This window comes from Eriocheir sinensis, chromosome 1, assembly GCF_024679095.1.
Source record: "Eriocheir sinensis breed Jianghai 21 chromosome 1, ASM2467909v1, whole genome shotgun sequence".
Classification (NCBI taxonomy): Eukaryota; Metazoa; Arthropoda; class Malacostraca; order Decapoda; family Varunidae; genus Eriocheir; species Eriocheir sinensis.
In genome coordinates, this window is record NC_066509.1 from 43,337,081 (window position 1) to 43,350,447 (window position 13,367).

General features: G+C 47.0%; 1 protein-coding gene and 1 long non-coding RNA gene across 7 annotated transcripts in view; both read left to right on the forward strand.

Annotated features, from left to right (window-relative positions):
• The window catches only part of LOC126996894 (importin subunit alpha-4-like), a 51,607-nt gene that overhangs the window by 26,889 nt on the left and 11,351 nt on the right, over positions 1–13,367 (forward strand). For all 3 annotated transcript variants that reach the window (XM_050857824.1, XM_050857816.1, XM_050857828.1), the window contains exon 5: positions 12,643–12,847. In XM_050857824.1, coding sequence (XP_050713781.1) covers positions 12,643–12,847 — 205 coding nt within the window. The remainder of the gene's footprint in view (positions 1–12,642; positions 12,848–13,367) is intronic.
• On the forward strand, positions 356–8,728 carry LOC126996911 (uncharacterized). Of its 4 annotated transcripts, none has more exons than XR_007751723.1 (3): positions 356–480; positions 579–1,665; positions 1,962–2,540. It is a non-coding gene; the product is annotated as an uncharacterized LOC126996911 (long non-coding RNA). The 4 variants fall into 4 exon arrangements; XR_007751738.1 differs by lacking the exon at positions 356–480 and adding an exon at positions 8,618–8,728 and having other exon boundaries at positions 532–1,665; positions 1,962–2,159; XR_007751727.1 differs by lacking the exon at positions 356–480 and having other exon boundaries at positions 532–1,665; positions 1,962–2,159; positions 2,259–2,552.

Sequence of the window (13,367 nt, forward strand, 5' to 3'; positions counted from 1 at the left end):
CTCCATGTGGCCAAACCACTTTAAAGTCTGTCGTCACTTCTTCCCTTCACCCCGAGACACATTCCAAAACGCTCGTACACACTTTCATTACTCATTCCATCCATTCTACTCACACCACAAGCACTCCTCAAATAACTCATTTCCACTGCCTGCACTTAACCCTTAAACGTTAGCGCCCAAATTGACTCACACTAGTGGAGCCGTGACTCCATTTGGACCCACTGCAAAATATTAAAAAAATATATATGTATCATCTTTATTGAGTTACACTGCATCAGTAATTGAAAATAAAACATCTTGTAGGACAATGAAAGTAAAAACAAGGAAATTTATGATTTTTTTTTTTTTCTTCACTGGTAGCCTGGTAACATACACTCCCAGGTCTTTCTCTGCCTCTGTGGTGGATAGTGGAGTGTTTCCCATGTGGTATTGGTGTGCTGGATATCCCTTCACTGGTAGCCTGGTAACATACACTCCCAGGTCTTTCTCTGCCTCTGTGGTGGATAGTGGAGTGTTTCCCATGTGGTATTGGTGTGCTGGATATCCTTCACTGGTAGCCTGGTAACATACACTCCCAGGTCTTTCTCTGCCTCTGTGGTGGATAGTGGAGTGTTTCCCATGTGGTATTGGTGTGCTGGATATCCCTTCACTGGTAGCCTGGTAACATACACTCCCAGGTCTTTCTCTGCCTCTGTGGTGGATAGTGGAGTGTTTCCCATGTGGTATTGGTGTGCTGGATATCCCTTCACTGGTAGCCTGGTAACATACACTCCCAGGTCTTTCTCTGCCTCTGTGGTGGATAGTGGAGTGTTTCCCATGTGGTATTGGTGTGCTGGATATCCCTTCACTGGTAGCCTGGTAACATACACTCCCAGGTCTTTCTCTGCCTCTGTGGTGGATAGTGGAGTGTTTCCCATGTGGTATTGGTGTGCTGGATATCCCTTCACTGGTAGCCTGGTAACATATAGTCCCAGGTCTTTCTCTGCCTCTGTGGTGGATAGTGGAGTGTTTCCCATGTGGTATTGGTGTGCTGGATATCCCTTCACTGGTAGCCTGGTAACATACACTCCCAGGTCTTTCTCTGCCTCTGTGGTGGATAGTGGAGTGTTTCCCATGTGGTATTGGTGTGCTGGATATCCCTTCACTGGTAGCCTGGTAACATACACTCCCAGGTCTTTCTCTGCCTCTGTGGTGGGTAGTGGAGTGTTTCCCATGTGGTATTGGTGTGCTGGATATCCCTTCACTGGTAGCCTGGTAACATACACTCCCAGGTCTTTCTCTGCCTCTGTGGTGGATAGTGGAGTGTTTCCCATGTGGTATTGGTGTGCTGGATATCCCTTCACTGGTAGCCTGGTAACATACACTCCCAGGTCTTTCTCTGCCTCTGTGGTGGATAGTGGAGTTTCCCATGTGGTATTGGTGTGCTGGATATCCCTTCACTGGTAGCCTGGTAACATACACTCCCAGGTCTTTCTCTGCCTCTGTGGTGGATAGTGGAGTGTTTCCCATGTGGTATTGGTGTGCTGGATATCCCTTCACTGGTAGCCTGGTAACATACACTCCCAGGTCTTTCTCTGCCTCTGTGGTGGATAGTGGAGTGTTTCCCATATGATATTGGTGTGCTGGATATCCCTTCACTGGTAGCCTGGTAACATACACTCCCAGGTCTTTCTCTGCCTCTGTGGTGGATAGTGGAGTGTTTCCCATATGATATTGGTGTGCTGGATATCCCTTCACTGGTAGCCTGGTAACATACACTCCACGGTCTTTCTCTGCCTCTGTGGTGGATAGTGGAGTGTTTCCCATGTGGTATTGGTGTGCTGGATATCCCTTCACTGGTAGCCTGGTAACATACACTCCCAGGTCTTTCTCTGCCTCTGTGGTGGATAGTGGAGTGTTTCCCATGTGGTATTGGTGTGCTGGATATCCCTTCACTGGTAGCCTGGTAACATACATCCCAGGTCTTTCTCTGCCTCTGTGGTGGATAGTGGAGTGTTTCCCATGTGGTATTGGTGTGCTGGATATCCCTTCACTGGTAGCCTGGTAACATACACTCCCAGGTCTTTCTCTGCCTCTGTGGTGGATAGTGGAGTGTTTCCCATGTGGTATTGGTGTGCTGGATATCCCTTCACTGGTAGCCTGGTAACATACACTCCCAGGTCTTTCTCTGCCTCTGTGGTGGATAGTGGAGTGTTTCCCATATGATATTGGTGTGCTGGATATCCCTTCACTGGTATCCTGGTAACATACACTCCCAGGTCTTTCTCTGCCTCTGTGGTGGATAGTGGAGTGTTTCCCATGTGGTATTGGTGTGCTGGATATCCCTTCACTGGTAGCCTGGTAACATACACTCCCAGGTCTTTCTCTGCCTCTGTGGTGGATAGTGGAGTGTTTCCCATGTGGTATTGGTGTGCTGGATATCCCTTCACTGGTAGCCTGGTAACATACACTCCCAGGTCTTTCTCTGCCTCTGTGGTGGATAGTGGAGTGTTTCCCATGTGGTATTGGTGTGCTGGGTATCCCCTCCCAAGGTGCGGAACTTCACATTTTTCATCACTGAATTGTAGCAGCCACTTTTTGTTCCACTCCTGCAGCTTGGTGAGGTCTTACTGTAGGAAATTCGCAGTCAAGGGGTTAATCAAGGTTATATCGGGCGGAGTGGAAAAATTTGGGCGGCTTTTCCGATACCCTACGCCCCTGTCCACCCAGCAGTGAATGGGTACCAGGTATTAATCGGGGGTTGTGTTCCGTCTCCTGGGGTCTGTTCCCTTCTCCTATAATTCCTTCCCCTCCTGTCTCTCTCTCCGGCATATGACCACAGATGTTGCGCCGACTAAACCAAACTTTCCAACTTTCTTCCCTCTCTCAATCCTCTCTTAATGGCGCCGTTTCGAAAAGTAAGGGCTGTTGTGGCTTGGTGGCTTGTTCTGCTGTTACTCAAATTATGGACGTTGCTTCCCCCCCCTATAGGGCCGGTAGGCTTGCTTGAGGGGCCTGGATGGTGTTTGACCCCAGCCCGTCATGGCGCAGGCAAGTGTTTATAGTGGCGCCATCTTCTCTTGGCTCATGCTGCCCCCCGGAACTTCTTGATTCACTTGGACGGTTTCCTCTAGAGTCCGGGTTGATGGGTGGTCTTCAGGACAGCATGTGGGTAGTTTTAAGCCACTCGGCGGTGACTGAAAAATCCCAGGTGGTAGCGTGGGGATTCGAACCCCTATATACCCCTATTATACTGAATTATATAAATATGAATCATCATTGCTAGTTGTTTGTAAAATTACTTTCATTCTGTTTAAAATAACATGTAAAATGATTTTTATGTTAATATTTTTTGGGGTATGAGATGCATGATTGGAATTCCTATTAACTTCAACGGTGAAATTTGTTTTGGTTTACGAGTGTTTTGATGTGTGAGCAAAATTGTGGAACAGATTAAACCCATAAGGCGAGGTATGACTATTTCAGCGGAGAGATATTTCCTGCACTACCGGCCGGCATAATGGACTGCTGCCGGCGTGTCCCATCCTAAAAATTGTTTTGGTTTACGAGCGTTTTGATGTGCGAGCAAAATTGTGGAACAGATTAAACCCATAAGGCGAGGTATGACTATTTCAGCGGAGAGATATTTCCTGCACTACCGGCCGGCATAATGGACTGCCGCCGGCGTGTCCCATCCTACGCTGCACATTCCCGCTGTACCACACTGCATGCCAAAGCAATTTAACAAAACTTTCCAACTCTCTACGTCACTCCCAACCAAGGTTAGTTGCCCATATCCACAATGTAAACAAACCAGTTGCCCTGTATCCACATGGCGCCGGCTTCAAAAATATGGGCTGCTGTGGTTTGCTTCAGTCAAGTGGAAGGAAGAAGCGATTGTGGGTACGATCATGGCTTCACAGACAGGAGGACAGGAGTGTTTACCCGAACCAACAACCTGCTCTTGGTTTGGCCTACGGGCGAACGCGGATCCTCCCAGCTCAAACGTTTGTAGGAAAAATGCCCGGTGTGTAAAAGAACATGTAAAAGGATTTTTGTTAATATTTATTGGGATATGGGATGCACATCAATTTAAATGGGGAAATTTGTTTTGGTTTACGAGTTTTTGGGTTTGCGAGCAGAATGACGGAACGAATTAAACTCGTAAACTGAGGTATGACTGTACACCAGGTATTCCTTATATGTGAGGGTTACGTTCTGCAAAAAGCTCGCATAATGTGAATTTGCATATATCGAACCCATCATCCCATTAACTATAGGGGGCTATGTTCCATGACCCGTTTTCGAACCATCTAACTATTCATCCCGGCACCGTTTCACAATAATAAAGCACATTAGTACAGATTTAAGCTGATAATTAGCTACCTGAGGATTAACTTTAGGATCAGAGGGAGGAAAAGGTTAAGTATAGCCGAGGAAATTGGGGGAAAACATTTGAACCCACCGACCTCGTGTGTGTCACCATACCTCACCAACCAGTCGCACCAGCGCCGATACTCACATAACAGCGAATTTTTCTCACATAAAACGAATACTTGGCACATTTAGGTGAGTCGCATATGAGCGAATTAGCATATTTCGAACTTGCATATATCGAATACCAGGTGTACAGACCCGGTTACCATTAGCACTCCCTGATCGTATTATATTCAGCCAAAACTTAATTATTTATACTGAAAGGATCAGATATCGTGTTGATCCTCTCAGTCGTATTCATATGCAGTGTATCCTGTGGGCATGATGGGGCCTGTAATAGCAGTTCTTCAGTGAATGTTAGTGAATATGAGGCAATTTTATTTTTTTTTATTTTTCGTCGCGGCCTATTGCACCAGTAGGCTTCTTCCCAGTGGGGCCTGATGTTCGGCCCAGCCCGTTCTGGCGCAGGCAAGTGTTTATAGTGGCGCCATCTTCTCTTGGCTCATGCTGCCCCCCAGAACTCCTTGATTCACTTGGACGGTTTCCTCTAGAGTCCGGGTTGATGGGTGGTCTTCAGGACAGCATGTGGGTAGTTTTAAGCCACTCGGCAGTGACTGAAAAATCCCAGGTTGTTTGCGGCGGATTCGAACCCACATCATGGACAGTGCTCCGAATGCGAGGCCGGCACGCTAACCACTCAGCCACCGCCTCCCCAGTGGTTTGAAAGGTGGTTGACCCTGTCCATTACATCTGAAAACAGCTTTATCCTTAAGAAATACGGCCACATGTAGGCGCTGGCTTTTAATTTGTAGTTTGATGGGAACTCCACTGATTCAAATTTTTTTTAAGATTGAAAGTACTGTCTCTGTTTAACCCGGTAGCAGCAGGGATCATGTTTCTTAATGGTCCCTCCAAGCGAGAAAAATGAGAAAAAATCACCCCTCACACAAACCATTTCATAATATATATCAAAGCATTTGTGATCAGATTATGTATCATCTATTTTGGGGGTTTAAATCATGGTGCAAATTTGACCTGTCGCTGCTACACGGTAAAGCCACAAATTTGGCCCGTCGCTGCTACACGGTAAAGCCACAAATTTGGCCCGTCGCTGCTACACGGTAAAGCCACAAATTTGGCCCGTCGCTGCTACACGGTAAAGCCACAAATTTGGCCCGTTGTTGCTACACGGTAAAGCCACAAATTTGGCCCGTTGCTGCTACACGGTAAAGCCACAAATTTGGCCCGTCGCTGCTACACGGTAAAGCCACAAATTTGGCCCGTTGCTGCTACACGGTAAAGCCACAAATTTGGCCCGTCGCTGCTACACGGTAAAGCCACAAATTTGGCCCGTCGCTGCTACACGGTAAAGCCACAAATTTGGCCCGTCGCTGCTACACGGTAAAGCCACAAATTTGGCCCGTCGCTGCTACACGGTAAAGCCACAAATTTGGCCCGTCGCTGCTACACGGTAAAGCCACAAATTTGGCCCGTCGCTGCTACACGGTAAAGCCACAAATTTGGCCCGTCGCTGCTACACGGTAAAGCCACAAATTTGGCCCGTCGCTGCTATACGGTAAAGCCACAAATTTGGCCCGTTGCTGCTACCGGGTTAATGTCCTTGTCTCAATACGGGTAGAGGCCATATATATATATATACACAACAGTGGACCTTGAATGTACAGGCATGAATATCGAAGCAAGTTCACCTCGATTGTATCCTTCAGCCTCAGTATAAACTTGTATCATAACGGCTGCTATAGAGTTATGTGTAAACAAAACATTGCTATATTTCGACCTTTTTTTTATGCCCTTGAACTGAAGAAAAAAAGCTTCAACATTAACGTTACAATTGTTGAGGATGACGCCAAGATAGATGTTAAAATATACCTGGTACAAGAACGCCGTCTCACCTGACACCAACACACTTCATAGGGTTCAGAGACAAGACAGCCTGTGATTACGAGGGCTGACATTACCGTGTGGAACTCCTTCATCCACATCCACATATGGTGAGTGTGCTCTTCGTATGTCTCTGTTCATGGTGTCAAAAGCCTTCGCTAGTTCGACATAGACAAGGAAGAGGTCTCGGTTGTTCTCGACGCTTTTTCCTACCATGAAGATAAAGTCTATATTGCCAAGATGCCGGTGAGAGTGTCATGCCCCGGGAGTTTTATTTTCTATATTTTCTAGTTGTCCCTCAAATAGTACAGTTTTCAATGGCTCGGTTTCGGTTGTATGTGGATTTTCATAGATTTGTGGCTTTACCGTGTAGCAGCGACGGGCCAAATTTGTGGCTTTACCGTGTAGCAGCGACGGGCCAAATTTGTGGCTTTACCGTGTAGCAGCGACGGGCCAAATTTGTGGCTTTACCGTGTAGCAGCGACGGGCCAAATTTGTGGCTTTACCATGTAGCAGTGACGGGCCAAATTTGTGGCTTTACCATGTAGCAGCGACGGGCCAAACTTGTGGCTTTACCATGTAGCAGTGACGGGCCAAATTTGTGGCTTTACCGTGTAGCAGCGACGGGCCAAATTTGTGGCTTTACCATGTAGCTGTTTCTTGCGAAATTTGTGGCCTTACCATGTAGCAGCGACGGGCCAAACTTGTGGCTTTACCATGTAGCAGTGACTGGCAAAATTTGTGGCTTTACCGTGTAGCAGCAATGGGCCAAATTTGTGGCTTTACCATGTAACAGCGACTGGCCAAATTTGTGGCTTTACCATGTAGCAGTGACGGGCCAAATTTGTGGCTTTACCATGTAGCAGTGACGGGCCAAATTTGTGGCTTTACCGTGTAGCAGCAACGGGCCAAATTTGTGGCTTTACCGTGTAACAGCGACTGGCCAAATTTGTGGCTTTACCGTGTAACAGCGACTGGCCAAATTTGTGGCTTTACCGTGTACCAGCAACGGGCCAAATTTGTGGCTTTACCGTGTAACAGCGACGGGCCAAATTTGTGGCTTTACCGTGTAGCAGTGACGGGCCAAATTTGTGGCTTTACCGTGTAGCAGCGACGGGCCAAATTTGTGGCTTTACCGTGTAGCAGCGACGGGCCAAATTTGTGGCTTTACCGTGTAGCAGTGACGGGCCAAATTTGTGCCATGATTTTAACCCCCCAAAATAGATGATACATAATCTGATCACAAATGCTTTGATATATATTATGAAATGGTTTGTGTGAGGGGTGATTTTTTCTCATTTTTCTCGCTTGGAGGGACCATTAAGAAACATGATCCCCGCTGCTACCGGGTTAAGTGGGTTATGGGAGGCTTGTTCATCAGGCATAGTCGCCGCACTACAAAAGCAACATCGAGAGTCTATGACAACCATGCCAGTAACTGCATAAAAATGAGCATTATATTGATCGTGCTAAAATCAATGTTATGCCATATAGAAGTTGTTTGAGTGGACATCATTAATTTTTTACTGGAGAAACACACTACTAAATATACCAGTTTTCTTCTTCCCCCTGTAAAAAAAATGTAAACTGGTACTGAGGAAACACGGTGGCTGAGTGGTAGCGTGCTGGACCCACATTAACCGCGTGATGGACGACGCGGGTTCGAATCCCCACGCTACCACCTGGGATTTTTCAGTCACCGCCGAGTGGCTTAAAACTACCCACATGCTGTCCTGAAGACCACCCATCAACCCGGACTCTAGAGGAAACGGTCCAAGTGAATCAAGAAGGAGTTCCGGGGGGCAGCATGAGCCAGGAGAAGATGGCGCCACTATAAACACTTGCCTGCGCCATGACGGGCTGGGGCCAACTACCATCCAGGCCCCTCAAGCAAGCCTACCGGTCCTATAGGCATACACGTAAAAATAAAAATAAAAATTACAGCTATGTACAGTGTGCTCGGCCCTACACTAGCACCTTACCAAATCAGTAACCAGTAACGAACAAAGTCTTATTTCGTTGATTATGATAACATTAACCCGTCCGCTGCGATTGGCACGGATTTGGCTTTCACTGGTAGCCTGGTAACATATAGTCCCATGTCTTTCTCTGCCTCTGTGGTGGATAGTGGAGTGTTTCCCATGTGGTATTGGTGTGCTGGATATCCCTTCACTGGTAGCCTGGTAACATACACTCCCATGTCTTTCTCTGCCTCTGTGATGGATAGTGGAGTGTTTCCCATGTGGTATTGGTGTGCTGGGTATCCCTTCACTGGTAGCCTGGTAACATACACTCCCAGGTCTTTCTCTGCCTCTGTGGTGGATAGTGGAGTGTTTCCCATGTGGTATTGGTGTGCTGGATATCTCCTCCCAAGGTGCAGGACTTTACATTTTTCTTCATTGAATTGTAGCAGACACGTTTTGCTCCTGTAGCTTGGTGATGTCTTCTTGTAGGAAATCAGCATCCAAGGGGTTAATGCTCCTACATCAACAGGGATAAAATTATGGAATGTGATCTGTTTACATTCAATCAGCTGACTCAGTATGGCCCTGCACAAGAGTCCTAAGGGTCGTATTATAAGACACTTCGCTGCCCAGGAACACATATTTGACAAGGCTTTCGTAGGAGTTGTGGGCATTTACAGGAGTACCTTTATGACCCTGGTGGTAGTTTGACCCTTCCTCTGTACCATGAACCTGAAGAAACACTCATTAGAACTCAAGTGACCCCCTGTTTGACCTTTAAAAATAGCTGGTGTGGGTAGCGAAAGTGTCTTTTAATACTGACCTTAGTTTCTACCTCATCCCTCTTGTTAATGTGTTTACCTGTAGTGCAGTTGACTTGCCTGATGGGCGAGCCTCCCCTGTGGGTACCTCTTCGGCAGACTGGTTAAGGAGCGACTCTCCCGTCTCGCTGGTCGCAGGTTCGCCCGTAGGCCAAACCAAGAGGAAGTTGTTGGTTCGGGTAAACACTCCTGTCCTCCTGTCTATGAAGCCATGATCGTACCCACAATCGCTTCTTCCTTCCATTTGACTGAAGCAACAAGTCAGTAATTTGAGCAACAACACCACAAACCACGGCAGCCCATACTTTTGCAGCCGGCGCCATGTGGATACAGGGCAACTGGTTTGTTTACATTGTGGATACGGGCAACCATCCTTCCTTGGTTGGGAGGAGTGACGTAGATAGTTGGAAAGTTTGGTTTAGTCAGCGCAACATCTGTGGTCATATGCCGGAGAGAGACAGAAGGGGAAGGAATTATAGGAGAAGGGAACAGTTGGAAAGTTTTGTTTAGTCGGCGCAACATCTGTGGTCATATGCTGGAGAGAGACAGAAGGGGAAGGAATTATAGGAGAAGGGAACAGTTGGAAAGTTTTGTTTAGTGGGCGCAACATCTGTGGTCATATGCTGGAGAGAGACAGAAGGGGAAGGAATTATAGGAGAAGGGAACAGACCCCAGGAGACGGGACACAACCCCCGATTAAGACCTGGTACCCATTCACTGCTGGGTGGACAGGGGCGTAGGGTATCGGAAAAGCCGCACAAATTTTTCCACTCCGCCGGGGAATCGAACCCGGGCTCTCTCGGTTGTGAGCGGAGTGTGCTAACCACTGCACCACGAAGCCCCCTAGGGAGTAACGTACACCCAGGAAAGTTGGAGTTGCCAGCTGCGCCAACGTCAACGCGATTGTAAGAAAAAGGCCCAGTGTGACACCAGCCTGAGACCCATTGCCATTGTTGATCGCTGTGAGTGCTCTCGTCTTGCAGCAAACACAGGGAACCCAAGCACATATCCTTGACTCATTTAAACAAGATACTCATCAACATTGCCAGATTGTCATACTCAGCCGATTATATTTCCCAACTTCCTACCCCAAAACTGTCTTCTGGGCTCACATAACGAAACTCATTTATAGTTATCGTTAAAAGAGTTAGATCCTGATGTCTCTTGGCAATAGTTAGGCGTCAGAAACCACACCAAGGGATTTTTAGTGAAGTTGTGTTGCGCGTAAATGAAAACACTCGTAAAGCAATACACTCGTAATCCCAGGTATTACTGTACGGTATATACCCGCTCAAGTTTTGCACTTACTCCAAAATTCTCGCCATCCTGACTCACGCGCATTGTCGCCCCAAGTTTCAAGCTGCTCCGACATGTACAGGTCATGTCTACCTACCGTCGGCGTCATGACATCCAACCATTGGGGCTCCGGGCAACTGCAGTTACGTTAAATTAGGTTTGGTTGGTTTAAATTGCTTTGGCATGCAGCGAGGGACAGCGGAAATGGCAGCGTAGGATGGGACACGGGAGCAGTCCATTATGCCGGCCGGTAGTGCGGGAAATATCTCTCCGCTGAAATAGTCATACCTCGGCTTATGGGTTTAATACGTTCCAAAATTTGGCTCACACATCAAAACACTCGTAAACCAAAACAATTTTTAAGATGGGACACGGCAGCAGTCCATTATGCCGGCCGGTAGTGCGGGAAATATCTCTCCGCTGAAAGTCATACCTCGGTTTATGAGTTTAATACGTTCCAGAGTTTTGGTCGCAAACTCGTAAACCAAAACAAATTTCACCGTTGAAGTTTATGGGGATCCCGTCGATGCATCTCATATCCCAAAAATATTAACATAAAAATCGCTTTACTTGTTATTTTAAACAGAATGAACGTAATTTTACAAACAACTAGCAATGATGATTAAGATCTATATGTTATAGTATAATAACATTGCATAATCCATAGTTTTTTTTATATATATATTTTTATTTTTTAATTTATACCTCTTTTTTTATTATTATTATTTTTTTTTTACGTTGTTGCCTATTGCGCCGGTAGGCATCTTCCCGGTGGGGCCTGATGGTCGGCCCAAGGCCTCTTCCAGGTGGGGCCTGATGGTCGGCCCAGCCCGTTCTGGCGCAGGCGAGTGTTTATAGTGGCGCCATCTTGCGTTGGCTCATGCTGCCCCCCGGAACTCGTTCTTGATTCGCTTGGACGGCTTCCTCTAGAGTCCGGGTTGATGGGTGGTCTTCAGGACAGCATGTGGGTAGTTTTAAGCCACTCGGCGGTGACTGAAAAATCCGAGTGGTAGCGTGAGGATTCGAACCCGCGTCGTCCATCACCCGTATAGCACCGGTAGGCTTCCTTGATGGGCCTGGATGGTGTTCGGCCCCAGCCTGTCACGGCGCAGGCAAGTGTTTATAGTGGCGCCATCTTCTCTTGGCTCATGCTGCCCCCCGGAACTCATTCTTGATTCACTTGAACGGTTTCCTCTAGAGTCCGGGTTGATGGGTGGTCTTCAGGACAGCATGTGGGTAGTTTTAAGCCACTCGGCGGTGACTGAAAAATCCCAGGTGGTAGCGTGGGGATTGCTAACTTGATATGCTTGTTTGGATTACACATTATGTTTTGTGGAAAGATTCGCTCACGCAGTCCCCAGCAGAGCAATCAAGGCCTATTTGCCACATCTGCTCCTCGCTAACTAACAGTATTCAACCTGTCATATTTTACCACTGAGATGACACTGTTTGCTTTCTGAATACCTTTAACTTTGTACTTTAATTTCCTTTGTCAATGCTTAACCTGGTAGCAGCGACGGGCCAAATTTGTAGCTTTACCGTGTAGCAGCGACGGGCCAAATTTGTGGCTTTACAGTGTAGCAGCGACGGGCCAAATTTGTGGCTTTACCGTGTAGCAGCGACGGGCCAAATTTGTGGCTTTACCGTGTAGCAGCTTTACCGTGTAGCAGCGACGGGCCAAATTTGTGGCTTTACCGTGTAGCAGTGACGGGCCAAATTTGTGGCTTTACCGTGTAGCAGTGACGGGCCAAATTTGTGGCTTTACCGTGTAGCAGCGACGGGCCAAATTTGTGGCTTTACCGTGTAGCAGCGACGGGCCAAATTTGTGGCTTTACCGTGTAGCAGCGACGGGCCAAATTTGTGGCTTTACCGTGTAGCAGCGACGGGCCAAATTTGTGGCTTTACCGTGTAGCAGCGACGGGCCAAATTTGTGGCTTTACCGTGTAGCAGCGACGGGCCAAATTTGTGGCTTTACCGTGTAGCAGCGATGGGCCAAATTTGTGGCTTTACCTTGTAGCAGTGACAGGCCAAATTTATGCCATGATATAAACCCCCAAAATAGATGCTACATAATCTGATCACAAATGCTTTGATATATATTATGAAATGGTTTGTGTGAGGGGTGATTTTTTCTCATTTTTCTCGCCTGGAGGGACCATTAAGAAACATGATCCCCGCTGCTATACAGGGTTAAGGAGTTTTTAAATAAAGATTGATCTCGTCAGTTTCTCATTTTGCTTCAGATGATGATGATGTGGACAAGCAGCTCACAGCAGCCAACTTAGCCCTTATTGTGGAGAACGCAGCCAGTGAAGACCAGATGGTACAGTTGACGGCAGTGCAGGCGGCCCGCAAGCTGCTCTCGTCAGACAGGAATCCACCAATAGATGACCTTATCCAGTCTGGCATTCTTCCTATACTTGTGAAATGCTTAGAAGGCACAGACAAGTAAGCTATGATTTTCTTCTTCTTCTTCTTCTTCCTCTTCCTCTTTTGCAGTTTCAACTTCATCTTCTTTTTCTTCTTTTTCTTCTGCTTCTATTCCTTATATATATTCCATACTCATACAAACAGGTAAGTTATAATGTTCTTTCTATTTTTCCCACTCTGTATCTTCACTTTCTTCTTCTTCTTCTTCTTCTTGGGGGGCTTCGTGGTGCAGTGGTTAGCACACTCGCCTCACAAACGAGAGAGCCCGGGTTCGATTCCCGGGTGGAGTGGAAAAATTTGGGCGGCTTTTCCGATACCCTACGCCCCTGTCCACCCAGCAGTGAATGGGTACCAGGTATTAATCGGGGGTTGTGTCCCGTCTCCTGGGGTCTGTTCCCTTCTCCTATAATTCCTTCCCCTTCTGTCTCTCTCCGGCATATGACCACAGATGTTGCGCCGACTAAACAAAACTTTCCAACTTTCTTCTTCTTCAACTTCATCTTCTTTTTCTTCTTCTCCTTTCCCTTATATATATTCA